A 19,579-nucleotide genomic window follows, 5' to 3' on the forward strand; every position below is an offset into this window, starting at 1 on the left:
TGGTGGTTAAACGATTAAAACTAATTTAATATCATAACATACAGGGTCCTGCAAGTCATCTGTAAGAGAAAAAGACAAGACCCGCAAATCCGTGGCTACAGAACAGCAGAATATGAACGCAATGCTCTAGTGAAGCGCTTTTAAATCTCCCGTAGAAAATCATAAACACTTAATGTGTTAAGATATTAAAACATCAAATTCGATATATAGTTTATTAATTTAATATACTACAAGGCAAGCATATGGCCATGAACACAACGAGCAAACTTTAACTTTTCCTCCCATACAGCAAAATGCTTAATGTGGCATAACGGACTAAGATGATAAAGACCAAATTCAGTAGGCTATTTCTTATGCAAACTATACAGACCATATGAACGCGCTTTAAGAAATGCATTAAATCATATTAAAGGACCGACTCTGTGCAGACGAGCCCAGAACGCAATGCGTTAAGTTGCACATTAAACGTTTTCCTCCCATAGTAAATCATTATAAATAAAACACGTAATGTAGCTTAATGGACAAAGACAATGATACAAAAGGGCTGTAGACATTTTATTCAAAAGAGGAAACCGCAAAACTTTGCGTGTTGCTTTTATTCTGGGCTCACCTGCTTATTAATTGTTTTAATAATGAAGAGGAGAATATTGAGTTTGGTATTTATAATCTCAGTCCATTATGCCACATTTTGCCACATTTTGCGGTATGGGAGGAAGACACTATATACATATATACATTATATTAATAAACTGTATATTGAATTTGAATGTATATTGAATCTTAACACATTAAGCCATATTAAGTGTTTATAATTTTCTACGGGAGGTTTAAAAGTGCGCTGTTCTGTAGCCACGGATTTGCGGGTCTTGTCTTTTTCTCTTACAGATGACTTGCAGGACCCTGTATGTTATGATATTAAATGAGTTTTAATCGTTTAACCACCACAGCGATTTGTGCGGATTGCAAGTGACTTCGTAATTTAGTTTCTTTTTTCTTGTCTTCTACTTGTGTAAAATGTTGAGAGATTCAATTTAAAAAAAAAAACTTAATATATTATAAATCAAATAAAAAATAAAAGTGACGTCACTTGCGGAAGTGCAGGTGACTCAGAGTGCAAGTGCATGTCTACAGCCAGACCCTTCTAGACTTTCCTGGTTTCAGCAAAAGACCTTTTAATTTATTAATATCTTTGAATAAATAAATGTAATAAAATATTTGTCAGAGCTGCTGAGCAGGATGTTCTTGTCTAATTTTGAGAGGTAATAAGTTTTCTTGCTGATTTGTGCAGGTGATTTGATGTTTTAAGTAATAATGCACTGATTTTGAGATTTTGGCACATGCTGAAACGTTGTTATTGCAATGACCAATATAAATATTTAGTCATTTAAATAGTCACTTTAAATGCAACAAATACATTTACAGTAGGCATCCTTGTAACAATGTAAAGTAGGAAATATGGATGTTCGTTTTGAGATTAGATTAGATTTTGAGATTTGAGGTTAGTTTTTTTTTATCTTTTTTAACTTTAAGTTAGTGTTAAATGACAGCAATTATTATATATAATGCCAATTTGCATTATGTAATAATAAAATCACTAATATTGGAATATTATTAGATATGTTGATAACTGATGTGTGTTTAATTTTAATGAAAGATTACTTCGGAGGAAAAAGAATAAAAGCAGAAAGGCGGCATTTCTCAGCAGACTATCGTCACAGGGATTGCTTTAACCTCATATTCGTTGTTGAAATAGTTTTATAGTGAACCATCTGTTGGTTATGGGTATTTTTTGGTTTACTTAAATTTTATGTTGGGGTAATCTGCCCTAGATTGCAGGACATTGGACTGCTCTAATGAGTCCTTTGTCCTTTAGGGAGTCTGGAAGCTTCTGTTGTCCTCATATAGAGTCTGAACAGGCTGCATCCTTAGTAGGGCGACTCATTACTCAGGCATCTGCTGGTGTTTTTGTTGATATCGTCTTGCTCTTTTAAAGCCTCGTTTGAGCTCCACCCAGCAACATCCCTAGACTTTTTCCTTTAATTGCTTACAAGTTTTTCTTTGTTGTTCTGTTTTTTTCTTTTCTTTTTTTAGCATGTTGTCATGTTTGTTATCTTTCTCTATATCCCATTTGGGTCATGTTTTCCCACGATGCTCCAGGACTATGTCATTCGGTGGCATAAGAGCTCATTAAGTCTGCGATACCAGCAGAAAGGCATTTTTCAGAGCGGGCATCCCTGGATCATGCGGGGGGTTTTAGATGATTGAAGTGTTTTAGCATAAGTGGATGGTCTGGAGTGGGCAGGGGGTCTGGAGTGGGTTGGAATGTCTAAGTTTGATTATATGAAAACAGAAACTCTTCTTTGACTTTTTCCTCTTGTTTGAGGTGTCATGCAGAGCTTTGAACTGCTCTTTATGAATATGAGAGGCTTCTTACACTTCCAGAGTGTGAGGTTATGAATACAAGATCAACTCTCTCCTCAGACCCCCATAAAAGATCTGTCTGTACTCTACAGTTAGGAGTAGTAAACTAGTATTTTCCTCTTTACAAAAGTGAATGTTTTCAGTTAGGTGAAATTGGAGGTCACTTATTGTATACCCCAGTACCGGTGCCCAGTGTGGCCCCTTTCAGTCACTTCAACACACCAAAAAAAAAAAGTGAAAAACTGAGTACCAAAGTACCATTTGGTGGCAAAGCCAAACTTTTCTTGTTCAGGTGTTCTACATTAATTTGTCCAGTCCTTGTGGATGAACTGCTGAACTTCTTTCTCCTCTGATCAGTGAGTGGAACTGACTCTTTCTTCTCTGTCTCTCCATAGGTACAGAGCTCGCGTGGAGAAAATTGAATCTCCAGCAAAGGTTCACGTGTTCTACATCGACTATGGAAACGTGAGTATCTGCTTGCAGGGAGGTTGATGCGTAATCTGGATGTAGCACAGCATCTCCTGAGTGGAGTGTCTCTTTAGAAAGGCGCTGACTGATGAATGTTCTGAATTGTTTAAAATACTGCATGTGCTTTCAAAAGCCAGCACTGAATCCATCAGTCAAAATGCCACACATGTGGAAAACAATTCCTCTCCATAAATCCATAATAAATGCATTTTTGCAAGGGAAATAATGTTAGTATGCTTAAAAGCAGCTTGAAGGTTGCAGTACCCAGCATGCTTTGCTGTTTTTGTGCCCGGGGCAGAAGGCTTCAGGCCAGCACAAGAGAAAAGATGCAGGTGGTCATGTGATTGAACATTTCTCACACAACAGGCCTTTTCTCTCATCTCTGTATTCCCTGTGCCTTCCTCTTTCTTCTCTATTCACAGACTCTCCACCTCATTCTTTTATTCTCTTTGCCCACATATCTTAACCCTTGGTGCAAGAGCATTGTGCTGAATCTGATATCAGTGTTTATTGCCTTCCATCTCTGCTCAATCACTCTGTTTCGCTGGACAGTGTCTTGAGGGACAGATCTTTATTTTAATGCGCCATTAAAAGGCCTAAATTCCTCTTTTGGTCTAAGCGTTGTAATTTAGATTTCATATAACAATCTGGCAATGTAGACAAAGTAGCAGATCATAAATGCAACAAAATCTGCTTTAATATACATATAATATGACATTTTAAACATTCTATTTAATATTATGAAATACATGTAACTTTGGAGATGTTAACTTTCTAGAGATTTATTTTATTATTATTACTTATGAGTCAGTTTTGTGCTTTTACTTTTAATCAACTGATTACTATATTAAATCAGAGTTCATCACATTATGAACATGATCCACTCAAGTTTGACAGCCAGAAATTCTTTGTCTTCATTCTGAGAAAAATATTTGTTTTGTGATTTTTAAACATATTGTTTGATTAAAATTGCCTTGCTTTAATTATTACATTTACTAATCCCATTTCTACGAAACATTAATAGAGAGAAATACATTGACATTCAAACATTGTGCCCAAATATTTCTAGGCCCACTGTGTGCTTGATGTGTGTTCCCGCCTCTCTTCCTCTGAAGAATTGCTGTATAACCCCCCACGTAGAACAAGCCAGTCTTTTTACTTTGTACTTTCATCTGTCTTCTGTCTGTTTTTCCATTTTCTAGTCTCTCTGTCTGCCTGTATTTCTCATTCTCAAAGCTGAAACGAGCCTTCGTGGCGTCTCAGTGCTAACCAGCCTCTTTAGCCTGCTGCGTTCACATGTTCTGCACTAAAGACACATGACCACAGCGCTCAACTGCGACCCAGTAGAGAGTGTGTGTCTCTCATATTGTGTTGCTGGCTTTGAGTGTGGCATGTGGAGGAGTTGAGCGTTATCCTTGACTTTGCTTTTATCTGCTGTGCTGTACTCACACCTCCTCCGTTTAATGAGGACCTTGTACAGACAGTCAGTGTATGAAAGGTATGAAGCCTGTTTTATAACACAACAATGTGACGATCTCTCTCTCTCTTGTCCTTTCAGAGAGAGATATTATCCTCCACGCGTCTTGCAGCCCTTCCTCCAGCCTTCAGCACGCGTACGCTTCCTCCACAGGCTACAGAATACACATTTGCCTTCATTCAGGTCCCACAGGATGTAAGTTCTTGCACAAACACATCATGCGCACTCCCGTGTGATTCATCACGCAACGTGGCCTTCAAACGGGTCCTGTAGGACACAGCGCATGCACGCACAACATAGTCACATCCGTGTTATAAAAGACAGGAATTATGAGTCACATTATGCTAGTTTAGCTGTTGGAATGGCATACTACTGTATTTCTGCAAAGTATGCTAATTTTCTGCATAGAATAGCCATACTCTTCAAGTGTAAAGTATGTCAGTGTAAAAAGTGTAAAGCACACTACATTGAATTAATTATTTTTGTACGTAATGAGCTCATGTGATGTAACGTACTATACTTAGGGTCCTATGATTTCTGTGATGGGGAAAACGTAAACGGAGTCTTGGAATCCAGCCATAAAAGTGGAATTTACTGTATAACGCAGAATGTCACGGAATTTGAAAAACGTATTTCATAGGGCCTTAATGTAATTTTTGAAACAAATTGCTGTTAAATTGTGTAAATTTCATGATTTCAACTAATTAGACATGCTTGTTGGTTAATAATTTAATTTAAGCATTAAAACAGTCTAGGCAAATTAAAATGGAAAAAAATGAATTTGGAAGAAAATAAAACAGAATCTAAGAAAAAATAAAACGGTACCCTATATACTCAACATCTACTTAACAGTAAGCAGTATGCTAGAATGCTGATATTCCAGTTCAAGCCTTTTTGTTAGTTAAATTGTGCGAGGAAATGCTTATGAAAGTAAGTTTTCGACCTGGTCTGTGTGCGGAGCTCGATTGTGCGTGTGTAGGTGTGTGTTTGTGTGTGTAGGTGCGGCATCATGCCACCTGCCCTGTTAATACTGCTGTTGTTTTGTGATCTTGTCCATCTTTTGAGGTAGGCACATTGTTCTCTCTATCTCTGTCTCTTTCTCTCGTTTCGGATGGCCTCTGTATCTTGTACCCCCACCATAACTCCCCCCAAGGGGAACATGCTCTGAGGTTGTCATGGAGACTGGGTTGGCTCACAAGAGCAAAGTGTGTGTGTGTATGAGAGCGAGAAAGATCAGATCTGTATCTCTCACCTTGTGCGTCGAACATTTGTGAAACGTGTTGGTGTGGAGGTATTTTGATCTGTTTTTTGTTTGCAAATCTACATTTATCATTATCGCAGTGCTTGTGTGTGTAAGTGTGATGAATGAGCAACTCCGTAGCTGGAGAGTTTGATGAACGATGGAGTCTGATTGGCTCAGAGCACACACTGAGGACTTTGAAGTATCTATCAATAGTGTGTGAAATTGTAAGTGTTTGTGTTGTGGGCAGTTTGTAGAAATGAAACCTGGTTTTGGATGGATGGATATGTGACATGTTCTTATGATGACCTCACCCACAGGAAGACGCACGGGCCGATGCTGTGGACAGTGTGGTCAGGGACATTCAAAACACACAGTGTCTGCTGAACGTGGAATACAGTGGAGCTGTCTGCCCGCACGTCACGCTGCAGTTCACTGACTCGAAAGATGACGTGGGTCTGGGTCTAGTGAAAGAAGGCCTCGTCATGGTGGACGTACGGAAAGAGAAGCACCTACAGAAGATGGTGAGTGACAAACACACACGCATCTAAATACAAGAACCCAAATAGTAAGCGTGTAGCCACTGGTCAGCTAGTTTGAGCCGGAGGTGGCATTAACTTTAACTGGGATCTGTTGTAATCTATGTGCCCTGAAATACACCTCGCTGTTTCACAGCAGGGCCTCTGACGGCAGCCATTTTGTATTATTATGAAGCACTGACCATTCGTTCTCCCCTTGTTATCCGCTCTATCCGTCTCGCTCTATCCTTTCCTGTTATGTAATGCTTAATTTTTCAAACTTACTGCATTCATTTGTGACATTGTGTCAAGCGCATACATACACACTGCTGCTCAGGACCTTAGAAGACTTAATTCAATAGTTTGAGCTTTTAGATCTCTATATTTAAAAGCTGTATTTACTGTCAGAGATTAGTTTATTCTAGGGCTGCACAGCTAGAGGAAAGAAAAATAATTTTCTGATGAAAATTGATTATTTAAAGTTGTTTTTAAAAGCTCCATATTTGTTATGCTTGTTTCTATGGATGCACAATGTGCCCCAAAACTTTGGTTGTCGTATTCATTATTGCTAAAATATAAAAAAAAAAATACTATTGTAATATTTCACTGTAAAATAAATAATTGTATTCATTCAGTGCTATTGTAAAATTACAACACTAATACTATAATTATAACTTAATCACACAGTGGTGTCAATTTCATTAATGAAAACTATGATGAAAACCGTTTGTTGACAAGTTTTTTTTTTTCTCACGAGTAAACCAAGACGATGACGAGATGACAGTAAGGTCAATAAATGATAACTTTCAACATGCAATAACGTTGCTGATAAAAGATGAGATTAAATGTATTTTTAAAAAAATAAACTATACAAAAATATTTTTATTTTCGACTAAAAAAATTTGACAAAATATTGTTGCGGACTGCTGTGCATGCCTCTACTATGCAAGCTTTTGTTTGTGGTTGCCAGATATTAAGAGCTTTGCTTAATTTTTAGAGTACGCAGTCGCTCTTCATTACAGAAGTGCTGTCGATGATCTGAAAACACCAACAAACAAGCTAAAGTTTAGCGATCTCCTTGTGAGATGTTCGGTTTAAATGAAAGTGTCATTCAAACAGTCTGTGTTCTTTCATGAGAGCTCGACTTTTTTTTTTTTTTTTTTTTACAGAGTGTATATCCAAGTCTATGATATTAATTTATGTATTAAATGGCCTATAATAAATCAATGCACTAGATGAGGTAAAATAAATCGTGTGTGTTCACACTTCAGATGGTTTGTGCTTATTGGTGAAAGTTTAATACCTGAAATGTAAAAATAAATTTCTCAAATGACAACAACCATTGCGATTTATAATTTTGAGCTATAGAGAGAGAGAGAAACACATTTAGTTGACTAAAACTTGACTAAGCAAAAACAGGACAAGGTTGACTATAACTAAAAAGTACATTTTACATGGGACTAAGACTAATTTAAAAGACTAAGACTGAGACTAAATTACACAGCCCTAGTTTACACATTTAAACAAGCTGAAACTCTGGAAACTTTCATTTATAGTTTTTTATCTGATAGCACTTGGAGATGAGACTCTTAATTGCTTACTAACTCTTCATCTTCAGTTTGATTTGAGACATTTGATCCCATTCTTTGATCAGGTATTTATCCTATGACCCTCTGCCACCCTGATGTAATTTGTTTTTACTCCTGAATCAAACCACACAGGTTTGTTCTTGGCAGTCTGCTTGTGATGAACTTGAAGCGGTTTGTAGACTCTGAGCATATGGAAGGTATTTGTGACAGCCACGTCAGGTCCACCGCTTCCCTGTTCCCATAGGAACACTGCTGTTCTGGTTCACACTCCCTCACGCTTTCTTTCTTCATTTTCTATTACGCTAACATGTTGTTTGAGGTGCATGTATAGAGCTGAGCTATCTGACTTCAGTAGCACTCACTTCTGCTCTTGTTTCTCACTCACATAGATATGAAACACTTGTGCTCAGGCATACTGTACCTCAAATACTGTACACATGCTTTAGTTCAGCATGATCCTCAATGTACATCCAAAGAACGCTCCAGTAGTTTTGAGACATATAAACATGGCTATAAATTAGACATTTCTAGGTTGCCTGTCAACTGAAAGTATTTGAGCATCCAGATCAGCCTAACGCCACAACATTAGCTCAAACAATGGCATGAGATTATGGGCGGGACTATCTGTTTGACCAACCAATGGCAGATCACATTCAGGAAACATTATCTTTGCCATTACATTCGGTGAAGCTAGTGGCACAGAAATTAGTGAATTGAACATGGAAATATTCCATCATCTGAACATTGTAGTATATTTTCCAAAAACAGTCTGTGCCACTTTTCCTGCCATTAATGCAGACTTGTATGTTTATGAATCTTGTTACACTGTTGTTACATTTCATCATCAGTAAATGCACATGAAGGGCACATCCTGTATGCCAGATCGAGTCCACAGTCTGGCTAGCATTGGCACTTTAGTATAGTGTGGTGGCGCCATGCCACTTGCCTTCTGCTTTCACCCTTGGCTTTTTCATAAAGATTCTCTCATCTCACTCTCTCCTTCATTCATTTTCTCATTCATTATCTCTCCCACTCACGCTCTCTTTCTCTGTCCTCTCTCTCTCTCCTTCCCCATCTTTTCTTGCTGCTGGTTTGGCCTCCAGTGCAGTACACTGTGTGCAGGAGGATGTAGTTTGGAAATTTGCATGTCGGTGAAAGCGGTGTGATAAATCATAATCTGCACAATTAAAGACGAAGCAATGGATCAAATCTTTCATTCCTTAGTAAATTAGCTGTGAATTAAAACACTGTTAATACGCAGTGATTATTTACTCTGCCTTCATAATACACGCTGCCATCCCACCCGTTACCCCCAACCCCTTTGTCTGTCTTGAGATATTTTATTCCTTTTAAACACACTGTGCTTTGTGATCTTTTTTTCCCAATGTCCTCTCTGCTGCTGAAGGGTATCTGCCATGCTTGACACCTGACTTCCTGCTATCAGCAAATCTTTACTCTGCTGAAGTCTCCAGACCAGAGTCCATACGTCAAGTCAGTCCGTCACATTCACTGTGGTCTAGTGAGAAATGAGTCCTTGAATATCTGTATAAGAAGAACAAAAAAGGGAAAGGAAATCTTTAGAGTGAAAGTAGGAGTCAGATATGGGAACGTCTGTCTGACAGGGAGAGAGTGACAGATAAAGCCCACCGGTTCTCTTTCTCTCTACCTGCGCACGGATAACGCAGGCCTTCCGATAAGTGTGCATGAGCTTCATCAGTTCTCGGGATCGATAGTTGAAATCAATGTGTCATTTCCCTCCCTGTGTTTGTCAAACACTGCTCTTTTTATTTGTGTGTCAGTCTGTCTCTGATTTTCTTCCTCGTCTTGGCATGCTGGATGAGATGTCTGTGTGTTATCGGATGGGCTGTGATTGAAAGGGGCGAATTCACGTTAAGTCAAACTGCCCTGAGGTCAGTTTAGTAGTGCTGCTTCTGCATGTAAAGCTTGGTGGGCTTTTAGTGGGCTTCTCATGCAAAGGCTGCTCCAACAAGGTCTGCAGTAATGCACTACAACAAGATCAGTGAAATCAACTTAATCCAAGATGACAGAGGAGTCAAGAGAAGTAATTATACATAATTTTTATTTAATGCAAAAAAGGGTGTCTAGGTAGCTGTCTATTTAGGCAGTAGACAGCTCGCAGGGCTTGAAACAGAGGTTCGTTGTATTTATGCTACATCAGCGCTAAGCTTATGCTTACTGTAGTGTACCATCAGTGACACTGGTGCCTTTTCACGTTCATTAGTTTTACAAGCTAATTACAAGCTCACATACCAATTAGCGTTAACAGTCATAGAATGCAGTCAGTCTTATTGCAGATTTTATTCTGGGAGATTCTCCTTAAGCATTCAGTATAGACTTAAGCCCGGCTCACACTGTGCGATTTTGGCCACGATTTGGTCGTCTGAGACAAATTTAAAATCCTAAAAGATTCCTATAATCCTAGGCTAAAATCGGTTGTCTAGATCGCTGGTTTGACATGTTCACCGACAGCCGATTAATGGCCGTTGCGATCAATTTTTCCCTCCGATTAAATTCTGGCAGTGTCGGAAGATTTCAGACACTTTCCTGCAGTGTGACATCTCCTACGACGACCGTCAAACCAAGAACCAATAGGAACACTGAACTTGATGACGCAATTAGCGCGACAACTTCAAACCATTCATTATTTGTAAAAACAATATATGTACAAAGTAAAGTTTACTTAAAGTTTATTTATTAAGGGGCAGGATGTTTAAACTCGAATAACAAAATTACCTCAAGTTCGCTCTGTAGAACTGGAAGTCCATAAAGTCCTCTTTTGCCCAGCCATGACTTGCTCCACACACGTCGTCTTTTTCGTTTTTTTTTTTTAACATCAAGGCATGTAATTAATAAAACTAACGCTACACGTTGCTGTTGTTTGCTAGCTACCATTATAGCGAGAGAACGTGGGTCACGTATTGATGACGTAAAACTCCGGACAAGTCTTCTTGAGTACGTCCGTTTTTGTCGTGTCTTGACTGTCGTACAGTCTGACATTAAGGCAACTGAGATCCTACAGTCTGACATGGGGATCATGTTCGTACAGTGTGACAAGCAACAATCGCAAAAGACTATTAAAAATCGCACAGTGTGAGCCCGGCTTTAGATTGTTGATTTAAAAGGGCTAAAATCTGGATTTATTTCAGAAAGAGTTTGTAGGCCTTGTTGCTGTATAATGACCTTCCCTTGGAGATTACGGTCTAATTAAGGCATGAAAGGTGGTCTGATCTCTGCCAGAGATGTTCTACAAACCTGTGGTGCTATTACTGGCTTGCTGAAACCATAGCACTGTTAATCTCTGTAATCTGTACTGTAATCTCTCTTTCTCACTCTAATATTCTGGTGATATTGAGTTGTACAATCCAGATGATAAAGCCCAAGGGAGGTGTAGTATTTTTTATTACGGTTGTTATGTGATGAAATTGTCCTATGAGAATTGGGTAACCCTTTATTTCGATAGTCCACTTTAGACATTCTACTAACAGTAAGTAACTTTGCAACTACATGTCAACTAGCAGTCATTAGAGTATTAGTAGACTGTCTGCTTAATATCTGCTAACACTTTATTTTGATGGGTCCACAACATACTACATACTGACTATAAGAAACTTTGTCATGTCAATTTAGTGTTGTCACGATACTGGAATTTCTAACTTCGATACGATACCTTGAAAAATATTGATATTCGATACCATTTTCGATACCACAGAGAAAAAAACTGCCACAATATTAAGGGGGTAATTTTTTTAATTTAAAGATAAATGTAACAAGTCGAGAACATGCGGTATATTTTACATGAACAAAAAAATGTCTTGAGGTACTGCATTTGTTGATTTATTTATTAATCTTTTATTAATCTTAGTTAAATGTTAATTGAAACTAACGTTTACTAATACATGTACTAATTAAAATCCAAAGTTCTATTTGTTGATATTCTCATTTGCTTCATAACCAAAATATTTCCAGATATAGGGCCCTATGAAATCCGTTTTATTTTTCCCCAAATTCAGTTTTATTTTTTTCTACATTCAATTTTTTCCATTTTAATTTTTCTGGATTCCGTTTTTTTCCGTTTAAATTTTTTCTGGACTCTTTTTTTTAATGGTCAAATTAAATGCTATTAATCTAAAAGCATGTCTAATTCATTAAAATCATAAAAAATATACAATTTAACATTTAATTTATTAAAAGTGTAACAAAAATGACACATTTAGGGCCGTATGAAATGTTTTATTTTTTTCTCACCTTATGTTTTATTGTTACCAAATTCTGTGTTTTAGCATGTCTATTATTTGAATACAAACAATGTTTATTTATTCTTACAGTAGCCTTATGAAATGTGTTTTCCCCCTCAGAAATTCTGTGTTGTGTATTTAAATTTTACTGGATATCAGATGAAGGCATAAAACTATTTTAATTCATTTATATTTGAATTAATGAAAATTAAACATTTACATTTTTGGCAAATGAAGGGGATTTACTATTAAAATTTTAATATTTTGTGATTATTTCTTTTAAAAAAAATAGCAGTAGTAAGTAGTAGTATTATGTACATTCTACTAAATAATAGTAATATAGCCTATTTCTGGCACACGGTCTTTAATAGGCTGTTAAACTGAACTTTTATTTTGACGGGTTGCCGTGAATACTTCTAAAGTTCTGTGTGTGTATGATATGATGCTAGTTTTACTCAAATTAAATGGTAAAATGCTCGTAAAGTGCCTTTCAGATCAGTTCTGGAGATATTGTTGATGTATTTATGTCCTCATTGAGACGGCAGACGCTGAAAACACCGCGAGCGCCACATTAGTAAACACAGCCGCACGTGCAGCACATTCACAGAGACGCGCAGAACATGCAGGATTCATATTTAAATCCACTTTTGCAGCTTAATATTTACAGATACTAGTCCATATCGCGATTTGATTTAAGTGTAATGACCTACTTTTGATTAATTCATCCAAACTTTGACAAATTCCGTGACATTCCGCGTTAAACTGTAAATTCCGTTTTTATGACTGGATTCGGCGATTCCGTGCGCGTTCTCTGCATCGCGGAGATCATAGATCCCTACAGATAGCGCTCCTGCTGTGTTCTTTAGCAACCAGAGCAGTCATCTTTCTATTCACTTCACTTTTGCTATTTAACCAGAGCGAAGGAGACGAGTGCGGTCACGTGTGGTGCTTGTCCACGCGCCTTTGGAGAGAAGTGAAAGTGACAGCTCGGCTAGTATCGGTGTATCCATACTTCAGGAAATTAATATTGGTACCGTTCAGATATTTCAGTATCGATATTTATCGAAATATCAATATTTTTGACAACACTATTCTACTAACCCTAAACCTACCCTAACCGTCTACTCTTGAGAGTTAGTAGACATGTAGTTGCAAATTAATGAGAATTAGTTGACATGTAGTTACAAAGTTACTTATAGTTAGTAGAATGTCTAAAGTGGACTATCAAAATAAAGTGTAACCGAGAATTGTAGCTTTATAGCATTTTATGGGAAGTCATCTGGGGTTTAAAATAGAGGTTTATATTTGTTACTGTACTGTTTCATTCCTTAAACATGTCTTGAATTTGCTAAATTAACTGGTATTAATGAAGCCATGTATAATTAGTTTGTCAGTTGAGTCCAGTTGGACATAAGATGATCGCTGAAGAAATTTAAGTTATTCAAGTTATTTTTAACTTGACACTCCATTAAAAAAAAAAAGACAAAATTAAACAGCCAAAGTCTCAGAATGTTTCATCTCAGCTAAAGTACAATCAGGCACCCCGTGTCCAGTCATATCCCATCATGCCTCGCTCCTGACAGCTCCTTTACCCATTAACCAGTAGTAGTTAGCTAAACTCAGAATGGGCAATTTTCTGCTCCTCTAGTATCAAACACACACTCATCCACACAAACGGGCCGGGACACATGCTGAATGGCACGCATCGCTGCCTAAAAACCCCATTTCATTCCTGTGCCCTGTGGATTGAACACGGGCTTGATCTGGGACAGAGAAGCCATTTCAGCTCCAGCATCTTTCTGTTGTTTAATCTCTGTACTGAGATGATCAAAGTCCAACCTGTTCTCTTCGAATGCTGTGCGGCTGTGTCTGATCGCTTTGATTTTCAGGCTGCCTGCATTACTGGGTATTATAGAGTGTTTCTAAGAACACCACAAATCTGATCATTGTTTCATCATTTCATGCCGAGAGACGGTAAAAGACTCAGTTGCAGTCTGCAGATTGGTAAAACACAACCACCTGAACCCATAAGAGTGAGGGCTTTGGATATAGGACACAGAAATGGCACTTGGAAAGGAGAAGTGTGTTTTCAGACTGTTATGATGGTGATACTATATTCATAAGTTAACAACACATTAGAGTGATAAAGAAACATTCATGAATGAGAAAATAAAGCACAGATGAGTTAATTTAATGTGGTACTTCAACACACCGAAAGCTGCCTCTCAGATAGTATGAGATCCTGAATTCAGTTCTTTTTTGCAGATTATTGCTCTTCAGTCAAATACACAATGTCAGTTTGCCTGTATTGGCAAGTATTAATGTAAGTGCAGTCTATTGTGTCTTAAGTGAATGTAAAAAAATTGGGAAAGAAATCTGATGTCTGAAATCTATATATCAGTATGTTGAATCTGTGCATTCGGTCTTAAAGTGACAGCAGCCAATATAGCAGCTGCTGCCTGTTATGTTAATCAAGCAAAAAAAACTGAATAACTTTTATAGCTTTAAGAATGTTTAAAAAAATATTTTTACTGAATAAATTACTCATTCTGAAAACATTATACACATCGTACACCTATTACAACAAGATACAATACACCTGGTGATGCATGTTTTACGATGTGTCACAATGTATCAAGATAATACTATTGATTGGGAATTAATAATAGGATGATATCTTTATTAAGGATGCACAACAACTACATCACTTATTGGACTTTCTATTATTTATTACTATTGGTCAGTATCATAATATCCATTATTTATGCTGTACATTATAATGTTGTGATGCCTAAATTCATTTGAGGCTTTAAAATGATTTCAGCAAAATATTCTATTATTTAGTAGATGCTTTTATTCAAAGTAACTTACTTTGCATCGCATGGTCTAATGGAAACTGTAAATTTAAATCTAAATGTAAATTTTTGATATCAGCCATTTATCAGTAATAATCATCAGCTTAGCAGTACTATAATATCTGTGCATCCCTAATCTTGAAATGTTGATAAACTGCCATACATGATACTATCAGCAGAGTTTGTGAAACTACTGATGATGTTGTTGTGGGTAAATGTGGTGCACGAGGTGCTGTTGCATGTTGTGGTGCATCAGATGCTTGATGGACAGAGACTGTGTTAGCTGCACTTTCCTCTACTGTCTGCAGCTGCAGAGTCCAGATGTACCTCTACATCTTTTCATGCATGTCCTAAAGCACTGAAGAATCACCTGATCTTCAGCCAGCCAATCAACCCCCTCTAAATAACAGCCCACACATGCAAACACGTCGCCAAAAGAGCACACCCTCTGCTTTTTAACATCTGCCATCTTTGTGCATTAAATCCTCGGCTGTGATCTCATCCGTACCTGGTACTTCAGAAAACACAGACCTCTCCAGCTTTCTAACGATATTGCCGATACTGCTCTGAACCGGAAACGAAGACAATCTCACTCTCTGACTCATCTATGCCTCAGTCAGTGACTCTCAATGCTTGCTGTGGCAGAAGCGGTCAATATGTTTAGTGTTATTCAGGCCCGTGTCTGTGGTGCAGGAAAAGAAAGAGAGCAAGATACACACAGGCCGTCTAGTGGCTGTAACCACCCACACTTTCACTTATTATTGAATACATACTCTGCAAGCACATGGCTCCAGTCGCCACCCTGATGATCAGGGAGTGACACAACAAGATGAAGGTCTGTTAAAACATCCTTTAAACAAGGTGCATTTGCTGTGATTGACTTGTGGATTCTGCACAGCATCAATCTGGGAAAATGCTGTCATTTTTAAAGCAATCTCTGTCCTCCATAATGTCTTGTGTGTGTCATTTATTTTGTTGAAGATGCTGAAGGATGTTGTTTGGCTATGTTAAAGAAGTTAAACACAACACTAGGCCTTTCTCTGTCTAAATGCACTTTTCTTTTTCTTTTCGTAGGTGACTGAATATCTGAATGGTCAGGAATCTGCCAAGAGTGCCAGGGTAAGAGCTGTAAATCTTTCTGCTTTATCGGCTCTAAATTCTCATTGGTCGACCACAGTATTTTGCTGCAATTCATTTATTTATATTTATATAGGTAACACTTTAAAATAAGGTCCCATTAGGTAACAAACAAGTGGACGCTGCTGCTAAAGAACCTCTATTCACAGATATTGAAAGGTGTTCCATGCCACCCTCAGATTTTTAAACTCACCATAGTATCTTGCGTCATCAACAAATGACAAAATGAATGGGATCAGTGTATGAAGTTAGCTTACTGTGGGTAAAGGTTTCATTTTTATTTTCAGTAATCTTTTTCAGTAAAAAAAAATTTAATTGCTCTTTTATACTATTTCAAATTATAATTGATAAAAGAAAACTGGCATGACATTAAAACATCAACCAAACAACCCATTAGTTAACATTAGTAAATGCAATAGCATTAACTAACAATGGGCGAATACATTTCTTACTGTATTTTTATTAATGTTCATTAAATACAAATGTATACATTAAAGGAACACTCCACGTTTTTTTGGAAATAGGCTCATTTTCCAACTCCCCTAGAGTTACACAGTTGAGTTTTACCGTATTTGAATCCATTCAGCCGATCTCTGGGTCTGGCGGTAGCACTTTTAGCTTAGTTTAGCATACATCATTGAATCAGATTAGACCATTAGCATCTCACTCAAAAATGACCAAAGAGTTTCGATAACTTTCCTATTTAAAGATTGACTCTTCTGCAGTTACATCGTGTACTAAGACCGACGGAAAATGAAAAGTTGTGATTTTCTAGGCTGATATGGCTAGGAACTATACTCTCATTCCGGCGTAATAATCAAGGGACTTTGCTGCTGTACCACGGGTGCAGCAGGCGCAATGATATTACGCAGCGCCTGAAAGTAGTCCCCAGCTCAGTAGCCTATGATATAGCTGGGGACTACTTTCGTGGTCGAAATCTGAGAATTTTGAAAACGCTGCAGACCCCGTTTTAGTTTTAAAACTTCAGGGTTGTGTTTCAGTGTAAATGGACTAAAACGAAGAAGACTCTCGAAAACGATGGCGTGGCTGCCCACATTTGCTCTGCGTATCCTTGACGACCGTGTAAAATAACATCATGCTCGTTGTACCCATAGATATGTGTAGGTAGATTCCCCATTCGACCGCTCCAAGCACGTAGACGCATCAGCCACCTAAATAATTGGGAATCTATCTATACACATCTATGGTTGTGTAGTGTAGACCAAGATCGTTTCTGAAAGCAGCGGAAACGCCAGTGTAGACGAGGATGGTTTTCATTCTAAAACGAATTTTAAAACTTTTAAAAAAATTTAAAAAAGCACTAGTGTAAACAGGGCCTATTATTTTTATTAAATACATTCTAGTGCTAGATTGTATATTTGAGGCATCCTCGGTTCATGTTAGAGTCTTAATTATTATTATTTACTTGCATCTCTCCTTCCCTGCTGCTTGTCTATATTGCTTAATGCTCTTGTTGACACAGAAAACTGAGCAGTTTTGTTTTCAGAGCTGGTTTTGACTGTTACCTGTAACATTGACTTTTATGCAGCGTGGTGCACGTTGAGCAGTCTTTTGGCTAAAACATTGCTCCATATGACAAGCCAATGGCTGTTTAACAAGACTTAAGCAGAAGAGAGAACCATGCCAACCCAAAAGCTTGATGATGATGTCCCTGCTAACGACGGCGCTAATTATCATAGACATTAATTAGCTGTGATTCTCTCCGAGTTAACAGCCACATGCACACCGACGACAGAAATGGAGAGAAAACATAAAAGCCTCTGTATGACATACAAAATGATTTCCCATCTTCAATAAAGAATCTCTGAAGCTGAAACGATTCACTTTCGCACAAATGAAACGTTTCGTTGCTTTATGTGACAAAACCGATGTAAAATAGAAGGGCTGCGATGGAATTTGTTGGAGGTAAAGCTTCATGCATGACCGGATGTGAAAGGACTAGAGTTAAAGAGAACTCGTTATTACTGAGGTGTGATGATGTTAAAGACCAGCTCGTGTTTTAATGATCCTGTCTACATGCTGGCCATCTGCGCCTCAGTCTCACAGATACATGGGCAAGAATGCTTATCAGAATTTAATGATGTTGAATCAGCGCTGTAAAATGACTTGAAGCCTCATTTATAAATGTTTTAGTGAAGTTATTTCGAATTTGGGGGGGTTCAAATGTTTTTCTCTTTCAAAAAAAATTTCAATGCAGTTCTTTTACCCTATGTGTCCATTGAAGAAGCTTATTTAAAACATCAACGATCTGCTGCTTTGAGGATTCGTCTTCATTATAATCTATGATGCTTTCAATGCAGGGTCAATAAAAGTCTCTCATGCATGGTTACCGTGCTTAAAATATATATATAAAGTGTTAACCTAATACTATATTGGCAGCTTAGCTTCAGCAAACCACAATGAAAGTGTCCAAACTGCATTTGAAATCTGAATTAATTTTAGTAATAGAGCTTTTTTTCACATTCTCACCAGTTGCATGACTGACAATCCCACAATGTACAGTTAGAGCTATATTTTAACTCTGTCTTTAATTGATTATTTTCCTTTTCATTTGCAGCTTAACATTTGGCGTTATGGAGATTTCCGTGATGATGACGCAGTTGAGTTTGGGTATCGCCGCTAAGTCATTGTTCCAAAGACCTTGATGAAGACAAGATTAATTCGCAGAGAACACAAAACAAAAAAAGAATCATGACAAAAAAAACCCACAACAAAACATCAGTATACTCTTATTTTTTCTAATGTTGAACATTTGCCTCTTTCTGTTTTTTATATACTCTGTGCATATCCTCTCTTCTGCCCAAGGACTTTGTTTCTTGTCATTTTCAATTTTTTTTAAAGCGAGTAGGCTACAGATAAATAGGACCAACTTACCTTAATCTTAAATTTTGACATGTTAGCCAATCAATTTTTAGCCAATCACCAGCTGTCAAACCCCATCCTAGCAAACCTGATCTGCCCAATCAGATTTCTATATTTTGGGGCAAGACTTTTAAAGAAATGAGGGGGATGCACAGAGCAACCGTGAACTCAACAGCTTGCTGAGAAAATGCTTCCTTTATCATGAGATTCTATATTTCAGTATATATATGGATATTTTGAAGTTAGATCAGAACTAACCAAGTGAACTTACTGAGCGTATTTTTGTCTCTCTCTGATGTGATCTGAGTGTTCAGTGACATTTCTGGGCATTTGTGTAGGACGTGTTTTCTCTGCCAGCACCTTTACAAGCGTCTCTCGGCCTCCTCTGTGAGGTTTACTCAACGGTCATCGTTTCTTCTTTTCCCGCTCTTGCCCACCATACAGAAACAGTGTTTGAATTTCTTTCCTTCTGAGGTAGACCCTGTCATTGTATTTAAATCTGAGAAATAAAAATGAGCAAAGTGCCATGTTGTCTGACTGGTTTTGAGGGTTGGGGTGGTGATGAGTTTCTTTTTTTGAACATTTACAACACAGATTGTCACATGAAGAACAGTATATAAAACACTATAGTTACTACTAAACTACACAGTAACTACACCAATGCTGAAATCGAGATTTCTGGTGTTTTCATTGATTTGGTATTAACTGTCATGGTTAATACTGTCAAAATACAAT

The 19,579-nt window shown here is 37.6% G+C and overlaps 1 protein-coding gene across 1 annotated transcript in view; it reads left to right on the forward strand.

The window, feature by feature from the left end:
* Window positions 1-19,368, forward strand: part of LOC306858201 (staphylococcal nuclease domain-containing protein 1) — a 189,156-nt gene extending 169,788 nt beyond the window's left edge. Inside the window, exons 20-24 of the mRNA XM_079398624.1 lie at window positions 2,817-2,886; window positions 4,448-4,561; window positions 5,927-6,130; window positions 15,899-15,943; window positions 18,540-19,368. Coding sequence (XP_079254750.1) covers window positions 2,817-2,886; window positions 4,448-4,561; window positions 5,927-6,130; window positions 15,899-15,943; window positions 18,540-18,605 — 499 coding nt within the window. The 3' untranslated portion in view covers window positions 18,606-19,368. The remainder of the gene's footprint in view (window positions 1-2,816; window positions 2,887-4,447; window positions 4,562-5,926; window positions 6,131-15,898; window positions 15,944-18,539) is intronic.
* Window positions 19,369-19,579: the final 211 nt, after the last annotated feature.

Source organism: Barbus barbus (assembly GCF_936440315.1).
Source record: "Barbus barbus genome assembly, chromosome: 39".
Lineage (NCBI taxonomy): Eukaryota > Metazoa > Chordata > Actinopteri > Cypriniformes > Cyprinidae > Barbus > Barbus barbus.